Consider the following 23,909-nt stretch of genomic DNA (forward strand, 5'->3'; position numbering starts at 1 on the left):
GCAGCTTCTCCGCTGGAAGCGCGAAGTCGCCGAGGGGATGGAGCACCCAGCGGCGCTGGACTCCGGAGGGAGACGCCGCCTTCTCGTGGAGCTCAGGGCAAGATGAGCCACGACCCGCGGGAAGTTCGGGGACAGTCCCAAGCCTGGGGCGGGCGGGGGGAGAATAAGGGTCGGCCTTTCCGAGCGCCCTTCTCCATAGACACACCCCAACACACATTCTTGGTCAGTGCCTGGCAATCTCAGCCTCCGACGGGAGCGCGCAGCAGCGCTAGCCGGTCTTGCGCGGGCCAGCAGCAGGCACGTGTGAGTGTGTGGATCCTGGGGCGCGCGCGCAGGTGGGGGGGGGGAGGAGAGAGAGAGAGAAGGGGGAGGCGCTGCGTGAGTCCCCAGCGCGCATGTCCGCTTTCTCCCAACCCCGGCAGCTGCAACCGCGGAGCCCGTCACCAAAGCCACTGAAACAGTAAGCGGGAGAGCTGGCGATGGCGAGAGAGGCGCACGGAGCCCGACTGGAGGCGCGGCTGAGGCTGTTATAGGGAGACCGGCGGGGAGGCATCTGCCGGGGGCTCATTCCCAACACCAAAGGAAGCCCCCCCAGCCGCGTCTCCCCCCTGGAATAAAACCCAAATTCTAGCCAGCAACATCCCAGGCCGGGCGAGAGAGCGAGCTTCGGAGCGGCCTCGGGGGCAGGGAAGGTGCCGGTGTTGCAGGCGAGCCGGCAAAGGGAAGCGCTTCCTCGGTGCCTCGCGGGCCACCCCAAACCAGATAGATGTGCGCGCCGCCCGCCCGCCCGCGCGGCCACCATGAACACCCAACTGGCGATGGAGACTCTGGGCGACCTCCACGGGGTGAGCCATGAGCCGGGCCCCGACCTGCTCCGGAGCGCCCACCCCCGCGGCGGCGGCGGCGGCGGCGGCCAGAGCAACCCCTTGGCCCACGGCGCTCGCCCGCTGGGCATGGCCGCCCTCCTGGACGGAGGGGACTACGCGCACCACCGGGGCGGCGCGGAGCACCCTTTGGGCGGCCCTCTGCACCCCACCATCACCATGGCTTGCGAGACCCCGCCTGGCCTCAGCATGAGCAGCACCTACACCACCCTGACGCCTTTGCAGCCGCTCCCGCCCATCTCCACCGTCGCGGACAAATTCCCCCACCATCACCATCACCCCCATCACCCCCACCACCCGTCCCAGCACCCTCATCACCCTCACCAGCGGCTGTCGGGGAACGTGAGCGGGAGCTTCACCCTCATGCGGGACGAGAGGAGCCTGGCCGCGTCCATGAACAACCTGTACTCGCCCTACCACGCCAAAGACGTCCCCGGCATGGGGCAGCGCCTCTCTCCGCTCTCCGGCTCCGGCCTGGGCGGGCTGCACGGTTCCCAGCAAGGGCTCCCCCATTACGCTCACCCGGGAGCCGCCGCCGCCGAGAAGATGCTGGCCCCCAACGGCTACGAAGCGCATCACCCTGCCCTGCTGGCCAGGCACGGCGAGCAGCACCTGACGCCGACCTCTGCTCCCGGCATGGGGCCTCTCCACGGGATCCCGCACCACCCCCACGCCCACCTGAGCGCGCCGGGCCACGGGCAGATCCTGGGTGCCGGGCCCCGGGAAGCCCACCCGGGAGCGGCGGCGGCGGCGGCGGGAGCAGCGGCGGCGGCCTCCGGGCAGGTCAACGGCGGCGGGAGCGGCTCCGGGCAGATGGAGGAGATCAACACCAAAGAAGTCGCCCAGCGGATCACCACCGAGCTCAAGCGCTACAGCATCCCTCAAGCCATCTTCGCCCAGCGCGTCCTCTGCCGCTCCCAGGGGACGCTCTCGGACCTGCTGAGGAACCCCAAGCCCTGGAGCAAGCTCAAGTCCGGCAGAGAGACTTTCCGCAGGATGTGGAAGTGGCTACAGGAGCCCGAATTCCAGAGGATGTCCGCGCTCAGGCTGGCAGGTGAGCGGTAGGGATGGGGTGGGGTGGGAGGCAGGCAGGCAGGCAGCAGCGGGCCGGCGCCAGGTGGGGGGCTGCACACGCAAGGGGCTCTCTCGGCTTTGTTCCCCTTCGGCCAGCCCGGCCCCTGCGCCGTTCCCAAACAAAGGCCCACCAGCCCGAAGACTGAGGATGGAGTGGGTGGGTGGCCACTGGGGGAGAGGGGTGTGTAGTGTCTTTGTGGTGCCTTCAGGAGCAAGGGAGGGACCTCTCCGCGCGGCCTTTTTTTTCTTGTCGCTCCCAGGCCGCTGATCCGGCTGGTCTTGCGAGGCGCAGAGCTGGCCTACAGCGCTTTGTTAGCGCATCAGGATGGGGCAGGAATCGGGGCCACGTGGGAAGCCCCCCTCCCGCCGAAAGCGTTCTCCACGCGCTCTTTCGCGTCCGGAGCCGCACGGTTGTGCAAAGGGGCTGCGGCACACACACACACACACACACACACGTGTGGCTGCTGCAAGAGGCGGCGGCCGGTGGCTGCAGCAGCTCTGGCGTTTTCACCTAAACGTCCTCGGTCCTCCTGCTGTCCTGCTCCTTCTCGTGTGGAGGCCTCCTTCTCTTATACGCTTGCGCCGCTGGGTGTCTTCCCGTCTGTCCGGATTAATGTCCAAGGTGGTGGCTGCAGGTCCCTTTGGATCGCGTTCAGTGCATGGTTCCTTGCAAACCGAGCTCGTTACTGTGTTGGTTTTTGGACCGACCACCCGTGTTCTTTTGCTTTGCTTTGCTTTTCAACAATTAATAGCCAACGGTTTGCCCACAAAAATTTTCCAGAAGCCAAAGTCGGGAGCTTCCCCAGCTGGCACCTCCGAGGGCGAGGAGGGTCAGGCGAAAGGCTGGCCTGGGGAGGGGTTTCTTCCGCCTCCTTGACCCCACAGGTCTCTGTTACGCAGGAGAGGCGTCGGGCTCAGCTGGCTCGCTCTCTGCGGCGTCTCTTGGCTGTGTGGAAGGAAAGAGAAACTAGGCGAGCTGTTCGGGCTGAACTCCTTGGTGAAAGGCTGGCCTGGCGCGATGGTGGAGGAGCGCGCAGGTCCCGCGCAGGTGGCGCCTGTGCGCTTCAAAGCAGCGGCGCCTGGAAGAGACGAGGAAGTTCCTGGCTTTTGGAGGCGCTGGTTTCTCGCCCTGGAAGACAGCTCTAGTTTCCCTCCGGGTTCGACATGCTGCCTGCAAACCGGCAAAACCTTTTAACAGCCCGCAAAAGTGAGGCTGGCGGAATGACCCTTTGACTGGGGGAAGTCCAAGCCGCTGAGGAGACCCGAGCCGTCAAGGCTCACAAGCAAGAACAGCGCTTGCCGGGGAAAGTCGTGGAAGGATGCGGCATAAGTTGCGCAAAGCGTGCGCATCACCCAAGGCTCCATCCTGCCTTTCTCGAGTGCCCGGCTGGAGGCGCTTTGGACGGCTCTCCTGCAGCCGAGAGGCTGCTTCCGTGGGGAGGGCGGCTGGGCGGGGAGAGAAGAGATTCCCCTTCGATTATTGGGAGGGGATTTGCATAGATCGATACTGGAAGGAAACAACCCTTGATCTCGGAATCACTCGACACGCCCTTTCCTCGAGAGGGAAGTCGGTGCGTGCGCGCAAAGCAAACATCGTGGCTGGAAATGGGAGGTTGCATGTATTTTTGTAATGCAGTTATTAAATACATTTCGTTATTTTTATTATATTTTATTATATAATAATTATGAGTCCATCCTATATGTTATAGCTGAAGCTGTATAAGACTACGGGATTTCCTACCCCGCTTCTCTCCTGATTATTTCTGCGGGGAACGGACGACGGGCGAGGAGCCTGAAGCTCCCTGCTTGGCCATTTTTGCTCCACCAGCCCTGGGCAGCTCTAGGGCGGATTGTGGCCACGAGGCAGTGACACCCCCGAGACGCAGCAGAGAAGGCGCCTGCAGCGTCCGAGGCGGCTTCCCCGCGGTTCCGGCTGCCCAGAGGTCTCCGTCTTCGAGGAAGGCTTTCTCCTTCCTCCCCGGTAGCTCCTCGGGGAGGGCCGGGCAGGTTCTGGACCGCCTTCCTGCACCCCCTCGCTCTGCCGCCGCTTTTCCTGGCTTCGAGCAGAGCCAAGCCAAGCAATCTGCGGCAAATGCACCCACGATCGATTTTATTTTGTGCAGGTTTTAAAGGCGAGATGATCTTCCTAAGTGGCAAAAACCTGCGCCGATTGATATTGATGTATGAACATCAGTTCGAAACGTCGTAAATTACTCCAGGCAATGCAAATTAAATTTCGCCTCCGGATTATAACTCGCTCTCCGGCATTTAAGGGAAGAATTATCGGGCCGATTAAGATCCCACAGCAGCAGCAATTCGCCCCTTCGCTTCCCTCATTTCCACCTCTCGGCTTTTTCCAGTGGTCCGAAACACGTGGCATCTGCCGAGGTCTCCCCCCCCCCGCAACAGCCCCTCCAAGCTGCTCTCGCCCCCCTGAAGCGCCCTGCAAGGCAGCCCAGCTGCCCCTGAATGACAAGCAGGCGTCTTCCAGAGCCCATCCAGCGTCTCCCAGCTCGCCATCTCCTAGGCTTAGCTGTGGCTTAACTGCCCAGAGAAAAGCCCAGGGAGGGGGGGGGGCTGGGCTGGGCAGGTGTTGAAAAGTTTGTCCAAGTTGTCCTTTCCCGGAGAGAGCCTGGCAAACCGAAAGGAAAAAATGGCGGACCCCAATTGACTAGGAGTGGGGCACAACGAAAAAGGGTCCCTTGGGGGATGGGGGGGGGGAGAGCGAGAGAGCAAAAACCTCGGGGTTTCTTCACCATCATCTTCTTCTTCTTGAATAAAGACCGAGGATCCTATCTGCGCATTTCGCAAGCATTTAAATTCGTGTCTCTTCTTGATCTTTCCAGACAATTGCACTAAACGGGGTCTATTTCTTTCCGGAAACCTGGACTGGGTGCGGAGGTGCGGCTTTGCGTTTTTGTTCCTGGCAGGGTTTCCCCGGTGACGTTGAACGTGCGCCCCCTCCCCCTTGCCCTGGCAGCTTCTTCAGAGAAAGGCGAAATCCTGCCGCGGCTTTCCTCCGACTTCCACTCAAATCAGGAATTGCAGAAGCTTCCGCAGCAAACCAAGGGTGGGTTTTTCCAGGGCCTCTGCCCTCCCCTCCTTCAGCTGGGTTTCAGGGCTCCCAAGGGTCAGGGCTGCCAGATAACCCCGCCTGAAACCACCTGCTGCCCATGCTGAGCTAGGTAAATCAATGGCTTGACTAAGTGCATAGGAGCCAGCTTCTAGGGGCCGAGGTCCCTTTGGCCCCCACATATTCGAGGGGGCTCCCCACCCCCAGTTGATGGGCATTGACATTAAAATGGTGTGCATGCACCAGGTCATGCGATCAATTATATGGGGCGGGGCTTACCTGGGTCCTCAATATTTTATTCAAGTTGGCAACCCTGACTCACTGCAATGATGCTCCTAAGTCCACCTGGCTGTGCCCCCTAGGCTTCCTACTGCACAGGCTGAGTATAGGGGGCAGGTCGTTCAGGTGGAGAAGGTCTTCGTCTTCCACTGGAAAAAGGCCCAGTGCTAGAGGAATTAAGATGAAGAGAGAAAAGATTCCTATTTTCACCTGGGAATAGGAAGGAAAGGGGATAGAGAGAGCAGAGCTGTTGCAGGAGGAAGAAGGGAATGTGAGTGGAAAGGAGAAGAGATGTGAAATAAACTGGCAATGGGTGGGGGAGGAGTATTATTTATTTATTTATTTATTTATTTATTTATTTATTTATTTGCACCCTGCCCATCTGGGTAGAATATAGCTCAAGTGTGAGAGGAGAAGGGGGGTGGATCACAGTGAACTAGTAAAATTGAGAGGCATGGGGGGGGGAATGTAAAACATGGACTTTCCTATTTAGATCCTCTGGATCAGCAAATTCTGTCTTAAATGAGAAGGCTGTGTCACCATCCCTCCAGAGCTAATGTCTGTACTTAGCTCGGGGAACACTGAACTGTGGAACTCCTTGCCACAAGGAAATCACGATGACAAGAACATAGCCTTTCCAATGGAAATGCTAACTGACTACGCATCTCCACCTCCACCTGCCGCCATTTTGGGTCTGGCCTCACCTCTGCAATGCCAGCGGTCAGAGGTGGAGTCCAGCACCTTCTGGAGGGTTGCCAGTTCCCCATGGCTTGCTGTAGAACAAGCAGAGGGAGCCAATCCCTCAGCCCCTTTTCTGACAGGAGCCTTGATCTGCAAAACTGAGCGGGGTGTGCATTGGGCTAAGAGGTGGTGCCAAGGGAGGGCTGGAGGTGTAAATGAGTATCAGACTTTGAAAAGCTGGCTGGTGTCACTCAATCAAGTTCATCAGTTTTGTTCAATTAATTAAACGAAATAATTTTAATTGGATTTTGAATAAATGTGCAATTAACTGTTGCTGTTACTTAGTTGCTGCTGACCTTTAAAGCCCTAAACCAGGGGTCTGCAACCTTTAAGACAAAAAGAGCCACTTGGACCCGTTTCTGAAGGAAAAAAAAGAAACTGGGAGCCGCAAAACCACTGTGACATTTAAAACAAATATAACACTGCATTTTATTTTAAAAAATCTGATTTAAATTTAAAAAATCCGATTTAAATAAAAAAAATCTGATTTAAATTAAAAAAATCTGATTTAAATAAAAAAATCTGATTTAAATAAAAAAAATCCATTTTTTTATTATTTTTTTAAATCATTCATTTTTATCCAACCTGGGGACCACTACCAGGTCACAGCCTGATCCAAGGTGGGTTGCAACAGCATACAAATATTTGATTTGTTGTTTTTTTTAAAAAAAATGAGTCCTCAACTACACACTTGTGTTAAATGTTTGTCCCATGTCTAATTGAAGACTGCTGGCTTTTACAATAATCTTAGTGTCTTTTACATAGCCAGAGGCTATGCTCACATCTTCCAACCTCCTCTCTTGCTAAATAAAGCACAGAATTGCACCAGAGAAGCCTGTGATGTTTGTGCTGACTTGCATACAGGTGGCTGTAGTAGTTCATACTGTTCAAACCTTTTTAGGGGAGTTCCCTGCCCCCTTAATGACAATGGCAATAGATTTTGCACATGAACACAGATCCGAGTTAGGACTCCTCTCTTCCACGCCAACAAGTGCTTTGTCAAGGCTCCCCTAACACACACTCAGGACAGAGGAAAAACTGCAACCTTTTGGGGCGTCATTCTCCTACCCATGTCTCTGTGAGAACCAGCCCTTTATTCTGCCTCCCGTAGTACATCCTCCCCCTTCAAGAAATCATTTCCTTTGGACTTTCGGCCCATCTCCACCCCTATTACTCCTTGCCCTCGCGAAGGAAGCATTTTCACAAGTTTTCTTTTTGGTGGGCTGTCCGTGCTTCCAAACACCTGGAAGTCACAACAGGGGCTTCTCCCCCACCTAGTAAATTCTGCCTCTGCATAAGTTACTCAGGTTTGGTTTTCTTTACCAGCCCACCCACCCCGGTCGAAGCAGAGCAATAAGTCATTTACCTCAGCAGGGGACAAGCTCAGCTCCAATAATGAAACCCTTCCAAGGAGTGGGGGGGGGTCAAAACTTGTGACAAGCAGGTAGGTGGTTGGAGAGCAGCATTGGAGGGGGAGGGGGGAAGGAAATGAGAGGGGGGGGAAGGAAGCGAGAGAAAGCTTTCCCACTTTTTACGCAAGCCGGAGCCTGAAAAGTTGCCAGAGCGCGTGCGGCAAGGAGACTAAAGAAGTGCTATTGTGGGTTGAGTGACCTAGAACTGGGAGAAAAGAAAGCGTGGGAGAAAAAGCCCCTCTTTCAGCCGCCGAGGAGGAATCCCCCGGATCTCCTCCAGCCACAGGCTGCCCAACCAAACCGGGGCAAAGCCAAGGCGCCGCTCTTTGCGCCGCGCGTTTGGAGCGGCCACTTTGGAGAGGCCACAGCCGGAGGGCGCGAGCAGGCGGCCAACTTGCGCTCCCACGCTCCGCCCGGCAGCCGAAGCAACACACCTGAGGAAGCAGCGGCAGAGGACTCCCCCTCCCCAGTCCCAGTCCCCCACCCCAAGGGACTCGTTGGGGGGTTGCAAAGCCCCCCGCCCACGGCAGGCAGAGAGCTCAACGGTGGTTTCTGCCCAGCCAGCCCAGCTTTGCGCCCTGGAAGGCGGGGGCGACGTGACTAACCTTGCCTGGTGAGGTCCGGCGGCGGCTCCGCTCGACGCTGCTGCGGAAGAACGCACAACTGCCTTTTCCTCCATGCAGCCTTTTAAAGCAGCCACATCTGTGCGTGCGCGGGCCCCTAGGAGCCTCCAAGCCCCCTCGCGACACATGCACCCATTGGCTCCTGAGACGCGGGTCCCGGGCAAGGGCGAGTCCCGGCCTTGCTCCGGGGCGGAGAGAGACGTGCGCCCGCGAGAGCGCGGTCTGAGGCTGCGAGCGGAAGCAGGAGTGAAGGAGGCAGCGGCAGGGAAACAGGTGCAGCTTCCTCGACCATTTTTAAAAGGAGGGCTTCCCCCCTCGCCCTCGCCCACCACCCGCCGCCCCTGGCCCAGCCCACAGCTGCCTACCTCGTCGTCGCCTCGATACAGCAGCCAGCAGCAGCTCCACACCAGCAGCAGCAGCCACACCTCTGGAGGGAAACTGCTGCTGTCTGCTGCTGCGTCTGCGCTGGCAGAAACGAGGCACGACGCATGAGCAGAGCAGCACAGCAGCAGCACCCTCAGCCTCCGGAGGGCGGGCCGCCGGCCAGCTGGAGAAGTGAACAGGCGTATCCGCCCCGGAGCCGCGGCAAAGGTGTAAAAGAGCCGCATGCGGCTCCGGAGCTGCAGGTTGCAGACCCCCGCCCTAAACGGCCTCGGTCCTGTATACCTGAAGGAGTATCTCCACCCCCATCGCTCAGCTCGGACACTGAGGTCCAGTGCCGAGGGCCTTCTGGCAGTTCCTTCGCTGCGAGAAGTGAGGTTACAGGGAACCAGGCAGAGGGCCTTCTCAGTAGTGGCGCCTGCCCAGTGGAACGCCCTCCCAGCAGATGTCAAGGCAATAAGCAACTGTTTTACATTTAAAAGACAACTGAAGGTGGCCCTGTTTAGGGAAGTTTTTACTGTTTGGTGCTGTATTGCTTTTAATATGGGCGGGGTATAAATAATAAATTATTATTATATATTATTATTATTATTATTATAGTGGGTTGGGCAAACCACAATTCTGAATAATGTTTTTATAGGTTTGGGGGCATTGGGGAGCACAGGCGGGGGGGCTGCATAGCCTTTAAATTAGGATGGTTCCCACCACCTCCCTCCCTCTTGGGCTGCTCAACCTGGAACTGCCAAGATAGGTGAGTACGTTCTGCTATTGGCCGAGTGTAGGAAGAGAAGACCAGGATTTGGCATAGGTTTTTTTAAACTTTTTTATTTATGTGCTCCCTGTATCTCCACATTTCCCTGTTTCCTATACTCTGTTCAGAACTGCTGAACTGGATTTCTGGGCTGTCCTTGTTTCTGGACATACTCATGGGCTGATTGTCCCCATACCCATTGCTTGGACCATTGGAGTCATGCTACTGATGGTGGCCCAAGCACCTGGGAAAGCACAAGGGGAGATGGGCTGGGGTCGCCAAGCAGGGGACTTGGAATTCAGCTGGCTGTTTTCCTACTCCTAAGGAGGCCACCATAAGGTAGTGGGGACTCTGAGCCCCATATGCCTTCAGTGGTGGCAAGCACAGAGGGGGCAGCAGAATGGGGCGTCTGTTGCTACCAGTGGTACACCGCAGAGTTGGCTCTGGGGGAGATGGTTCTTCTGTGCTCCTTGTAGGCTATGAAGAGTGAAGGGTAAAACCAGCAGCCTGGGCAGGGCCTGGTAGTAAACCACCTGGCAGCATAATTGAGCTGAGTGCGGGAGCTGGCCTGCTTTGCTGCAAAGCCTGCTCTGGTTTTCTAATTTCCTGCTGTAGCAGCTTCTGCTAATCCCACATAACTATGGAACAAGAAAAATGGACCAGAGGAGGTGACTTCAGCAGCTTGGCCATTAATCTCTGCCCCAAAGGGAACTGCCCTTGAATCAAGAACTGGGGGTGACGCGCTTTTCCAAGTCAGTGTGTCGTCTTCCTTAGCTATGTGAGCATTTGTGAGGGTAAAGGGCCGTTCTTTTATGGATTTTTAAAAAATTAAAAACTAAAGAGAGTTTAGAAACTTGTTTGGGCATGAAAGCAAGGAAGGGAGATGCTCAACACTAGCATTATCCAATGGGTGATGATAATCAGAATGCACATTTAGGGCTGGTCATTGAAATTTCTCGGGCCAAGGTCCAGTTTTTCCACATCATCACTTGGAAAGCACAGGAAACATGCAGAACTAGTTTCTGCATTGACTAAGGAGGGGAATGAATCTGAGAGGGAATAATAATAATAATAATAATAATAATAATAATAATAATAATAATAATAGATTTATTATTTGTACCCCGCCCATCTGGCTGGGTGTCCCCAGCCACTCTGGGTGGCTCCCAAAAGAATATTAAAAATACGATAAAACATCACATATTAAAAACTTCCCTAAACAGGGAATCCTCTTTAACACTGTCTTACAGCACTAACTTCACACATGAGCCTCAAAGCAGTTCCTCCAGTCAGCCTGTTATGCAAATGTAAAGCTTGACATTTAGATTCCTTTCCTGCATTAATCTAGGTCACATGTGGCACTGATGCCACCAAAAAGGCTCAAAGGGTATTTTAGGCTCAATTTCTCAGCTGAAGTTCAAACCAGGTGGATTCTGGACCCCTCCAGACAACCTACTGAACATTTGTTCTGATTTGCTTATTTCGTTTATTTGAAAATTATTCACTCTTTCTTAGAGTATAGCAACATGGCTTACAACATATAAACTGGAACAAAATAAGTCTACAAGTATTTGCAAAACTTAATTAAAAACATTAATAGATATTGAATGCTTTAGATAAACAATAACCTCGCGAGGGCCTGTCTAAATAGGGCAGTTTTCAGCTTTTTGCTGGCCCAGAGCTTATGTGGAGGTTAAAGGTAAAGGTAAAGGGACCCCTGACCATTAGATCCAGTCATGGACGACTCTGGGGTTGTGGCACTCATCTCGCTTTATTGGCCGAGGGAGCCAGCGTACAGCTTCCAGGTCATGTGGCCAGCATGACTAAGCCGCTTCTGGCGAACCAGAGCAGCGCACGGAAACGCCGTTTACCTTCCCGCCGGAGTGGTACCTATTTATCTACTTGCACTTCTGCTAGGTTGGCAAGAGGCCTTAGGCCATCTTTATTGAGCATTTGTTCAGATTTGTTTACAAGATGGTTACAGTATATGGCAGAGAGCATTCATCCTAATTTGCCTGTGGGGTGCTGACACACCTTCTTTCTAGCCGCCAATTCACCTCATGCTTTTCAGTGCTTTTGTCCATCCTTTCCCAAACTACAAAAAGGTCCGGGGCTTTTTTTAAAAAGTGGATTTGCCGGAGCCCTTTAATCCACTTTAAATGCCTCTTTTGCACTTATTGTGCTATGGTGTGGGTGTCATTAGAGAGAAATGCAGGTTTCCACACATGTCTGGTGAAATCCACCCCCCCCTCTAAATGCCTTCTGTTTGTTCTCCTCTCCAGCTTGATGTTTTGGAGCATCTCTAGGCTAAGCCATCCCAGCACACATTTTTGCTACAGCACACTGCAGCCTTCTATCTGCCCAATTTTTATCTTGAACAATTTATTTGGGCTTCTGCCCTCATTTGGAAAGTTTAGAATATCTTTCAGCACCCTTTAATACCTCCTTAATGAGCAAGTTGCAGGAAGAGGTCAGATGGGGACCCAGGTTCCCCTTCAGCCACTTTAGGGTTCACACCAATGCTCTGACAATGTTCTAAGGCAGTCTTTGGGGAGAGGGAGAGGGAGAGGGAGAGGGAGAGGGAGAGGGAGAGAGGTGTCACCAGCCTGTTCCATCGCTGGCCTATGGAGAAGGCTTGTGCTGACATTTGTATTTTAGTAACAAGTTAGGAAATGAACGCCACTGCAGCTTGAAATATTCCCAGCCTTGGACAGGTAATTAAAGCAATACGTTAAAGGCGACAATCAATCACCGCTCTCGAAAATGATAGCAGAATTCACTTTTACTGCCAAGAGCCGGTCTTGTGCTGCTTCCAGGAGGAAGGGGTGCTGGGAATGGGGGAGGCTTCCTGCCATGCCCCGCTCTGTGCCATTGTGACGCAAGGAGGAGATGCCAAGACTGCAATCGGCCAGCCGGGACTCTTTGTACCTCCTCTGACTTGCACAGTGCCTCTGCTTCCAGGGTCTCTCAGCCAGCGCCCGTTCCCTGGTCTTCTTCAACTAGACTGGGCCAAGAATCTGCTGCAATATAAAGTGGCTGGTCTGCCGCACCCTCAGGTGAATTGTGAGGGGGCTCAGGGAGGGTGGGGCACGTTGTCCCTCCTCTCTGTCATTTCCGCATGCTCTCCTCCAAATACACTCTCTCCCCCAATGTCACTTTTTCCTGGCAGATTATTTGGCATCAGCCCAGCAAGAATAATAAAAAAAGGCTGCAATCAAAGCTTGGGGGCTCTGGATGGAATCACTGATCATCAGACATGTGCCATAAATATGTTTTATGGCCTAGGATGAAATTGTAATGTGGTGCAGTGGATCCTGTTATTATTGCATAATTAATTTGCTCGTCTGCGCCCTCCCAACGATTTTGGTCAGGTGCAGCATTGCCTTCTGCTTAAGCTCTGCAGCAGAATGTCTGTGGGAGACTGCTGGCCTTGTGCAGGGCAGGGATTTTATTGTATGAAGAGGGGACACCCAAAAGTTACTAGCCTCCCCACCACCACATACTTACTCCAGCCCTTTGGGGGGTACGTTAAGAAGTAAGGAAAGGGAAATGGCACCCCCACCCCTCCCAAATGCTTCTTCACCTGAGTGCCTGGCTGTAGGCACCTATTGGCAGAACAGAAAGAGGGACTGGATCTCTTCCAAGCCTTCAGATTTTGATGGACCCGTGAGGCTTTTTAACCCCGGCATCAGTTTGTTTCCAACTTTCTACTTTTAATGAATGCCCCTCCCCTTTGTCTTACCCAGCGAGGGTGAGGGGGATACATGCCACTTTGTGTGGGATTCTGGAGCATCTTGTAGGGCACATAGCCAGCTCATCTCACAGAGCCCCAGTTACCCTCATGGATGACCTTTACCGGGAGGGGCAGATGGCGAGTCAAGCCATGTCACTGTTGCTTGACCTCTCAGTGGCGTTGAATACCACTGATCATGGTACCCTGAATCTGTGGGGTGGCTGTCCAAGGTGCCAGCCTTCTGTGATTCTGCTTTGACTTATGGATGCCGTTTCAGAGAGTGGCATTGGGTGGCTGCTGTGGGCAGGATTCCTGCATAGCAGGGTCCCTTCCAACTCTACAGTTCTATCATTCTAGGACAACTGAGCTGTGGGGTGCTGCAGAGTATCTTCTGGTCCCCAATGCTCAGTCGCAAGTTGTTTAGAGTTCAGTATTCTAACTGCAGAAACTTAAACTTGGCATAGCAAACTGACAACCGTTGTTCTAGCTAATGCACCAGGTATTACCTTTCTTGGGTTAAGTGTCAGGGACTGGGCAGAGGAGGAAAGGTGGAGACCGCCTCCCCAGCCTGAACGTTCCAGAGAAGGAGACAGTTCACAATTACAACAGGGGTTTGAGGGAGGTCACAGCTCAGAGGAAGATGAGGGGGAAAGGTTGAGAAATAATGGGAGAGGAGGAGGAAGAAGCACCAGAGGGGGGGCAGCTGATGTACACAGTGTCTTCAGAAAGCATTCCAGACCCCCCCTTCCCAGAACCCGGCAAGCATTGAAAGTAGGAGAGCAGAGAGCTCAGAGGCAGAGGGCACATCTCAGCACCCGTAGTGATGACGCATAATGGGAGAGGGGGGGTGGAGGCTCACTCGGGGCAATGCCATTACAGTGGTACCTCAGGTTTCAGACGCTTCAGGTTACAGATGCTTCAGGTTACAGACTCTGCTAACCCAGAAATAACACTTCGGGTTAAGAACTTTGCTTCAGGATAAGAACAGAAATTGTGCTCTGGCAGCACAGCGGCAGCGGGAGGCCCCATTAGATAAAGTGGTGCTTCAGGTTAAGAACAGTTTCAGGGTAAGAACGGACCTCCAGAACAAATTAAGTTCTTAACCCAAGGTACCACTGTATTCCAAGAGGCTGCATTTCCAAGCCTCTCTCTGTGAATATTGAATAAAAAGCAGTTGGTAAGAACTTTTCCTTGTCTTATCCATTCCTGGCGACCTCCCATTCGGGTTGGATTCACTGCCGCCTGACATTAAGACAGCTTGGCCAGAGTGGTTCAGGCACTGCTCTAGTACAATACGTTCTGTGTGGGGCTGCCCTTAAGGTCATGAGGCCACCACTGAAGAGACCCTCCTGGAGCTGCTACAAGAGTGGGGTCTTTAGTGCAGAGGCACCCACTGTATGGCACACACCCCACTGCTGATATTAGACATGTGCTGATGATTTTCAGCTTGCAACGTTTGTTAAAGATCTTTTTTGGTTTGTGGGGAGAGGAGGAGGGGTATTTTATCCAACGCTTCCTCCTCTCATCATCCACTCCGTAGAAAACCACATGCAGACCTCCTTCGATGCTTTAATGGCAACTGCGCTGATGCCAGAAGGGAATCTGCAGTTGCTTTTTGGCAGCGTCCTTGTGGCCGATTGATTTATAACCTCCTCTCCTTGGGCTCATTTATTCTTTGTTAATGTTTGTCTACAAGTGAGGTTGGAAGGTTGTTGCCCAGTAGTGGGAACAAGTCACCGGGGCCCTAATTCGGAACTTAGATAAGCATCAGTGGCAAATAAAACCCAAACCGCCAAATTCTGAGTGGTGGTGAAAAGAGACGCTTCTTCTCCCACCCCGAGAGGCTCCTCGGTTGCACGAGGGACTCCCCAAAAGACCACTTTGGAAACTGCGGCCAGAAGCGTTGCTTGCAGCCGAATGCCAGGTGTCTCACCGTTTCTTATTTTGTTGGGGGAACGAGGGGGCTCAGACACACCTCCATTCCAGGCAACGATCCAAAACGTGTCTTCTCCACCTTGCATTTGCTAGAGTCTGGGATGCCAATATGGCTATGCTTGACCTCTGAAAACCTGTTGCTGGGAATGGCAAGTGGGGAAGAGGACTGTCGGGGGAGGTGCAGGGAGGGGGAGGTTATTGTTACTGTTATTATTACGTATTTTGTGTTTTTACCTTGTATTTTTATGCTGTGAACCGCCTTGAGATCTATTGGTGAAAGGCAGTATACAGATTTAATAAGTAAAAATAAATAATATAAAAATGGACGATACCAAGCAAGATGGGCCAATGGTGTGACCCAGTATAAGGCACTTCCTATGTTCCTCTGGCTGGCTACTGGGAGAACAGGGTGAGGGATTATGATGGGCTGCCTTCAGCCCAGTGGCAGAGCGTGTCTTCAGGTCACCCAGGGCATGTGTGTATGTGTGTGTGTGCTTTCCCAGGCCCTCACCATGTTTTATTCTGCAAAGAGAGAGGCTGTTTCAGACCAGAAGCAGCACTGACCTACACCTGGTCAAATAAGAGACACGCAGGTGCATGGAGGAAGCAGGGGAAAGAGTTGGTCCCCAAAATGGAAAGAAAACAGGTGATTGGTCATTGTGGGAGGAAGCAGGAATTCTGGGAAGAAAATGATCTCTACTGCCAACATCTGTGGTTTCTTCAAAGGTGTTCCAGAATACCTAGCAATGCTCAGCAACGGTTCAGCTGCAACATCTCTAACCTTGAACCTGCATCTCATGACTAAGTTTTCATTTCATCTAGCCTGAAATCATGTCAACTCAAAATATTTGAGCCGTTGTTGTTGAAAAGAGGAACTTTTATCTGGGATTTATGCTCCTCCCTCAGCGCATCCGTAACCATTTAGAGTTATTGGAGGTCAGTCGTTTATCTTGGTTCAACCGAAAGAGGCAGGTTGTAGTGATGTCGTCAGTATTTCCACTTCCTCTTACCTGGTAGAGTATGCCAGCTAGCTCCATTACCTTTTGGCAGAAGTTTCGATGCAGTCAAATTGGTTGCCTATTTTCCGTTTTCCACATTGCCGGTGTTTCAGAACAGAGCTCAGAGAAGGCAACTTTGCCAGCAGCTATTAAGAGGAAATGGTTCGTTTAGCATTTCCTACTTCTGGCATTAAAGTTGGCCTCATTCTGCACACTTCACTAGGGAAGTAATAGTACCACTATATTCTGCTCTGGTCAGACCTCACCTGGAATACTGTGTCCAGTTCTGGGCACCACAGTTCAAGAAGGATACTGACAAGCTGGAATGTGTCCAGAGGAGGGCAACCAAAATGGTCAAAGGCCTGGAAATAATGCCTTATGAGGAATGGCTTAGGGAGCTGGGTATGTTTAGCCTGGAGAAGAGAAGGTTAAGGGGTGATATGATAGCCATGTTCAAATATATAAAAGGATGTCATATAGAGGAGGGTGAAAGGTTGTTTTCTGCTGCTCCAGAGAAGCGGACACGGGGCAATGGATTCAAACTACAAGAAGAAGATTCCACCTAAACATTAGGAAGAACTTCCTGACAGTAAGAGCTGTTCAACAGTGGAATTTGCTGCCAAGGAGTGTGGTGGAGTCTCCTTCTTTGGAGGTCTTTAAGCGGAGGCTTGACAGCCATCTGTCAGGAATGCTTTGATGGTGTTTCCTGCTTGGCAGGGGGTTGGACTGGATGGCCCTTGTGGTCTCTTCCAACTCTATGATTCTATGATAAAGTGGCACATGCCATTAATCTTTACATCCGTTTGTATGTATAAAAAGGTAAAGGGGCCCCTGACCATTAGGTCCAGTCGTGTCCGACTCTGGGGTTGCGGCGCTCATCTCACTCTATAGGCCAAGGGAGCCGGGATTTGTCCACAGACAGCTTCCGGGTCATGTGGCCAGCATGACTAAGCTGCTTCTGGCGAACCAGAGCAGCGCACGGAAACACTGTTTACCTTCCCGCTAGAGTGGTCCCTATTTATCTACTTGTACTTTGATGTGCTTTCAAACTGCTAGGTGGGCAGGAGCTGGGACTGAGCAACGGTAGCTCACCCCATCACAGGGATTCGAACCGCCGACCTTCTGATCGGCAAGCCCTAGACTCTGTGGTTTAACCCACAGCGCCATCTGGGTCCCTGTTTGTATGTATATGGCTGTTTAAACTGTGGGTTTTTTAATTGTTTAGTTTGTTATTATGTTATGTATTTTTGTGTTTTTGTACTGTAAACCACCCTGTGATGCTCAGATGAATGGTGGGATGATGATGATGATGATGATGATGATGATGATGATATGTAGAGGGCTGCTAGAATATTGCTGTTCTGACACCTCCAACATCTACTGAAATGGGAATAGATGAGTCACATTGAGCAGGTGCCTCGCTTTCCCTCTCTCATGCACTGCTGTCTATAACTGGCTCTGCTCTATTTCCCAAACCACCATTTTGTCTCTGGCAAAGATCTTCACACCCATCTTGTCACTGATGTAGACCTCCACTTACTCCTTCTTCCCTGGAAGTGGGGTGGCATTTTGTGTTTTCGCCTCAGGTGCCAAAATTTCTTGGACCGGGCCAGGGTTTGCAGGGGCAGAGCCTGCCAGTACAATCAGGTGGAGCTGAATGCTCCTACTGTACTTAAATATTCTTCATCAATGAGAACAAGGTCACCACCTTGTTGTTTAGTCATGTCCGACTCTTCGTGACCCCATGGACCAGAGCACACCAGGCGCTCCTGTCTTCCACTGCCTCCTGCAGTTTGGTCAGACTCATGCTGTTAGCTTCGAGAACACTGTCCAACCATCTCGTCATCTGTCGTCCCCTTCTCCTTGTGCCCTCCATCTTTCCCAACATCAGGGTCTTTTCTAGGGAGTCTTCTCTTCTCATGAGGTGGCCAAAGCATTGGAGCCTCAGCTTCAGGATCTGTCCTTCCAGTGAGCACTCAGGGCTGATTTCCTTCAGAATGGATAGGTTTGATCTTCTTGCAGTCCATGGCTCTCAAAAGTCTCCTCCAGCACCATAATTCAAAAGCATCAATTCTTCAGTGATCAGCCTTCTTGATGGTCCAGCTCTCACTTCCATACATCACTACTGGGAAAACCATAGCTCTAACTATACGGACCTTTGTCGGCAAGGTGATGTCTCTGTTTTTTAAGATGCTATCTAGATTTGTCATTACTTTTCTAATGAAGCAGGCGTCTTCTAATTTCGTGACTACTGTCACCATGTGCAGTGATCATGGATCCCAAGAAAGTAAAATCTCTCACTGCCTCCACTTCTTCCCCTTCTATTTGCCAGGAGGTGATGGGACCAGTGGCCATGACCTTAGTTTTTTTGATGTTGAGCTTCAGACCATATTTTGCGCTCTCTACTTTCACCCTCATTAAAAGGTTCTTTAATTCCTCCTCACTTTCTGCCATTAAGGTTGTGTCATCAGCATATCTGAGGTTGTTAATATTTCTTCCGGCAATCTTAATTCCGGTTTGGGATTCATCCAGTCCAGCCTTTCGCATGATGAATTCTGCATATAAGTTAAATAAGCAGGGAGACAATATACAGCCTTGTTGTACTCCTTTCCCAATTTTGAACCAATCAGTTGTTCCATATCCAGTTCTAACTGTAGCTTCTTGTCCCACATAGAGATTTCTCAGGAGACAAATGAGGTGATCTGGCACTCCCATTTCTTTAAGAACTTGCCATAGTTTGCTGTGGTCGACACAGTCAAATGCTTTTGCATAGTCAATGAAGCAGAAGTAGGTGTTTTTTCTGGGAACTCTCTAGCTTTCTCCATAATCCAGCGCACGTTTGCAATTTGGTCTCTTCCTCTGCCCCTTCAGCTTGCACTTCTGGGAGTTCTCCGTCCACATACTGCTTAAGCCTGCCTTGTGGAATTTTAAGCGCAAGTCACCACCTAGTGGCCACCAAAGGGAACAACCATGCAAAATTATGGGAGCAGCTGGCTAAGCGTGTTTATCATATTTATGCTGTCTAAAAATCATTCCTGGCCCCAGAAATCCTATGGAGACTGGATGGAGTGGGGAGGGGAGGAGGAGTCTACACTGGACGCATCCTGCCAAGCCTGCACCAGCCAGGGCAGAGGGTGGGGTGCTTCCCTGCTTTGGTAGTTCTCTCCAATGGGACCGAAAACAGACATGCTAGCTCCCGGGGCTGGTGTGGTTTTTCTCCTCAGTTTGGAGGAATGGCAGGGAGAGCTTTAGCCATTGTGGATTTAAGGCCTCCCTGATCTGCCCTCTGCACAGCAGGCCCCAACCACTCAGCCACAACATCAGAGAGTAACTGAAGACCTCCTGAGGCTTTTATCTTCCACCAGCCTTAAGGCTGGGCCATAGATAGCAGGAGCACAGGAGTTTGGTAAACTGCTTTGACGGTTCCCCACCCCCTTAGGTAAACTCTGGGGACGACTCTGGGGTTGTGGCGCTCATCTCGTTTTATTGGCCGAGGGAGCCGGCGTTCAGCTTCCGGGTCATGTGGCCAGCATGACTAAGCCGCATCTGGCGAACCAGAGCAGCACATGGAAATGCTGTTTACCTTCCTGCCAGAGCGGTACCTATTTATCTACTTGCACTTTGACATGCTTTTGAACTACTAGGTTGGCAGGAGCAGGGTCTCAGCAACGGGAGCTCAACCCGTCGCGGGGATTCAAACCGTCGACCTTCTGATCGGCAAGCCCTAGGCTCTGTGGTTTAACCCACAGTGCCACTCACCACCTCACCCCCCTTACAATCAAGCTATATATATTTTTTTTGGGGGGGAGGACAGAAATTTTGATCCTTACATATCAAGAACTATTGCAAATGTCACCAGTTACCACATTGCCAACATTTCCTGTGGGAGACAGGGATTGAGAAATTTAAATTTCCTATCCCTCATGTGTGGGAGAAATACAGAAAATAAATGGGCTGTGAAGCCTTTTTAGCAGAGTAAAGCAGTTATACATTTTGCAGTTTACTAAAGCTTAGGAATAAGGCAATTACACTATTTTGTCCCTTTTATTTCTAGTCTGTTGACCTCCCCTTCTTCACCACCTTTGCAGAGAATGAACCACATGTTTTTAGTAAGGTAAACAAAAAAGATGCAGTACAGGTAAGAAGTATAAAAGATTATCTCTTTGTTACAGAATTCCTGTCCAGAGGAGGTAGGGGAAGTGACCACATAGAGGGTCCTCTCTAGGAAGTTCAAGAACTCTCTGTGTACTGGCCCTGTGCCTGTCTAGCAAAACATGCATTTGTGATTTGGCTGCAAACCCCACACTTTGCGCAGAAGTGAAGCCATAGTGTTGTGTTCTTTTTCATTTCAGCTTGCAAACGGAAAGAGCAAGAGCACGGCAAGGACAAAACTAACACCCCCAAGAAGCCCAGGTTGGTCTTTACGGACGTCCAGCGCCGGACTCTACATGCAATATTCAAGGAAAACAAGCGCCCTTCCAAAGATTTGCAAATCACCATTTCACAGCAGTTGGGTCTGGAGCTCAGCACAGTCAGTAACTTTTTCATGAACGCGCGACGGAGGAGCCTGGATAAGTGGCAAGAGGAGGGGGGCAGCTCCAGTTCAGGCAACTCATCGTCCTCATCAAGCACTTGTACCAAAGCGTAAAGAATTGACCACAAACTAATCTTCGGTGGAAAAGCTTTAAAATAAAATAAAAAAACTGAACAGGACTTCAAGAAAGCAGGTTTATACTTCAACTCTTTTTAAAAAAATGTTATTTATAAGCCCCAAAGAAACCAAAGACTTAACTTCACCTGATGGTGACTTGGCTAGAAGAAACACACTTTAGTGGGATGATGGCTTGCAAAATGAAGAGACTGGGAAGAGATCGCAGGCTGCTGGCTTTACACCTTCGCCCATGATCTGTTCCGCCCTGTGTGGCCGGTCAGTGATCTAGAGGGCAGCCATTGCTTCTTACCAGTGATGAGGATGCTCTCGGATACAGCTCTTTGTTTCTACGGCAACACCATGGAGGTGAAAGATGTACATAGGATTCCGGGTGCCCACCAGCAGCGAGGAACATAGCCAGAGCTGGTCTCAGAAAGTACAACCATAACAGCATTGAGTCACATGAGTTCGTTTTAAAAAGTAGTGTGATTTTGCTCTTTTAATTGTTTGAACTTTTCCAGTTCAATACCTGGATAACAAGTTCAGATAAGGCAAAGAAATTCGAATGCTTCCTGAACCAATTGCCTTCTCTTTGTTTGTTAAGGGATGTGTCCATTTAAAAATACCAAACAAACCAACAAACCAAAACAACCCCACAATTTCATTGTAAAAAATATCAGGTAGGTACCAAAGAACACATTTATAATTATATTGCAGGTATTTTGTTGCAATGCTTTTTAATACACCAAAGCTATTTTTACACAAAATTCTATGTAGAGATGTAGGGGTAAACGCCTCGTTCCTGTCAGGCATCCAGCTTTAAGCAAGACAAACTGTTGTTCCAACTGTGGCAATTTCCTCTCTGTTCAAGTGGTACGAAACAGTAGTGTAGAAACGATATGATGGTAAACTACACTTTGTCCAGGACCCTGCATTTCTTGATGTGAAAACCCAGGGCTCCAATAGGAATGCTTGATAGTCTCCCCAAGTCAGAAAAGAGGCATATACTACAGAAATTCAGATTGCCCATGTGTCTCAAACTACATTTTTTATTATTAGAAATTCCAAGCAAACAGCTGCTATGTCTAGCTTCCAGGAAAATATCAACGTGACACACAGAGAGTGTGCATTTTATTTACATGTATATTTATGCTCATAAAACTTAAATTATAATTGTTTAAAATACAGGCAACATCTTTTCTGCCCTAGCTAAAGTGAGACACAATGACCGCTGCCCACATCAAATGGGGGGGTGCCTTTTGCGTGGTCACGCGCAGCCCCCCGGATCCCAGTGCGGCTCCTGGTAGTTTGGGCTGGCTTCATCCTCCCCAGGCTGGATACCTGGAGGTCTCCGCCTACCTCAGCCAATCGCCCAATCCCGCCTGGGAAGGCGTTGCCAGGGGATTGGCCAGGTAAGGGGAGGGACCGCCCTGCCCACACAACAGAAGCTGAATCTTACCTGCAAAGCCGCAGTTGGCAATGCAACCGAGAGATGTTGGGGCTCCCGCTACCTTAGGGTGGGATCCTAGTCCATGATCTTAAACCAATGGAAGGAAGTTATTTTGAAGCCCATGCAGATATTTTTAAGAAGATATGGTTAAAATTAGGGAGGGATTCTTATGATATTGAAAGTAAATGAAGAAACCCCTGTTGCTTCCCTTAGGAAGCAGGCCTCACAATGTGTTCTTTTAGAATGGCAGGGGGAGAGGGAGAGTGGCACCAGTTGTATGAAAACTTAAACCAAATTTAACTTAAACCCACTTGACCCATTGCTCAAGATAAGCAACCCAGGCGGCCCTCACCACCTCACTGAGACGGGCAATGTCAACAGCACTGTGACATTTCCCTAGTGTTGCAGGGATGACAGGATGGCACCGCGGCGATTTCACCGCCGACTGAGATACGGAATCTTCCGGGCCCTGAATCAGGTGGCGTGTTTGTACTGAAGCCCACATATAAGCTTGTCATTTGGGAATTATATCTCATAGAGACCAAGAGCAAACCTCTTTTAGGCACCGCAAACAACTGGATCTGGCCCATTCCTCCGTTGGTGCTTACCAGGTTGTTCCCTGGGTGCAGGGTTTTGATTTGTTTTTGCACATCTCTATTTTTATTTATTTATTTATTTATTTATTTGAGAGAGAGAGTTATATACAGATAAGATTTAACAGGCACATTGTTATGCGAATGAAAAGTTGTGAATGCATGGTTGCAAGTAATTGTTCACCCATGTAATGAAAGCTTCCATTTTACATGTAAAATGGAAGCAGCAGTGTTTACGTTTGGTGACTTGGCTTTTCTTACACTCACTTATTTATTTATTAAATTTGTATACCCCCAGCCGCCTTTCCCCGTAGATCTCAGGGCAGTCCACAGCATTAAAAGTACAAGATAAAAAAACAAAATGCATAGGACAATAGAGATATGCATGTGTATCTCTTAGATCCTGGGATATTGATATGAAACACTTTGTTTTAGTAAATCAGGGTTGGAATTATGAGGAACAGGTTAAAAAAAATTGTCACGTTAAATCCATATCCCCCCAGCCCCCAAGGTAAACTCTTATGAAAGGAGTGTGATGAGGCCTATGGGGTGCAATGCAACAGGGCCAGATTTTGGCCATAAAATAAGCTTGGGGTGACTCTACAGAGACCAAGGAACACTTGAATGTTTTGAAAAAGCTCTTGACTGCGGGAAACTGAAACAAATTCTCCGCTGCAAACCTTTTCTCCCTAAAGAGGCTACTTACTGGCAGCACTTAGTATAACTTATTTTGAAAGCAGGGCTTACACTTCGTTCCAGAGCATCAGGGTTGCTCATTAAGTATCTGAAAGAAGCAGATTGAGGGTTTCGGATTAATCCCAAGAAGTTGCGATTCTCCTAGACAGCCCTTTGTGTCCCATCCAACTCCGCGATTCTGTGGGTGTTGAGAACTGCAGTCAGGTCTTCAAGACCGCAGTCCCATGTACTCTGACCAGCCATACTGATCATATGTGTGCAGATTTCTGCCTCCAAATATGCTTTCAAAATATAGTATGCGACAGAGACTGGGCATATTTCAGGGTATGGAATAAACTAAAACATAAGTAACCGAATCTCATCTTAGCTTGATATTTCTGTTCCCCCCACCGGCCCCCATTGGGTTCATTAAAAAAAAAAAAAAGACAACCCAATTTTCACTTGCGATACAATTTGTGACTATTTCACTTGATAATTTTAAAATTCAGGAAAACGTTGCTTTTGTTAAACCTCAAAAATTCAGAAATGGAGGAATATTTACACTACATTACCACAGGCTAGTGTTATTTCCACTGTAATTTATTTTGAGACTTGCTAAAACCAAAGAGAATAAAAACCAGCATACGCTTTTCACC

At 50.5% G+C, this 23,909-nt stretch overlaps 1 protein-coding gene across 1 annotated transcript; it reads left to right on the forward strand.

Moving 5' to 3' along the window:
- The first annotated feature begins 388 nt into the window (after positions 1-388).
- On the forward strand, positions 389-20,571 carry ONECUT1 (one cut homeobox 1). Its single transcript, XM_033167963.1, has 2 exons — positions 389-1,938; positions 20,237-20,571. Exons 1-2 carry the CDS (start codon positions 801-803, stop codon positions 20,530-20,532), a joined length of 1,434 nt encoding a protein of 477 aa, XP_033023854.1. The 5' UTR covers positions 389-800; the 3' UTR covers positions 20,533-20,571.
- The last annotated feature ends 3,338 nt before the right edge of the window (positions 20,572-23,909 follow it).

Source organism: Lacerta agilis, chromosome 13, assembly GCF_009819535.1.
Source record: "Lacerta agilis isolate rLacAgi1 chromosome 13, rLacAgi1.pri, whole genome shotgun sequence".
NCBI lineage: Eukaryota > Metazoa > Chordata > Lepidosauria > Squamata > Lacertidae > Lacerta > Lacerta agilis.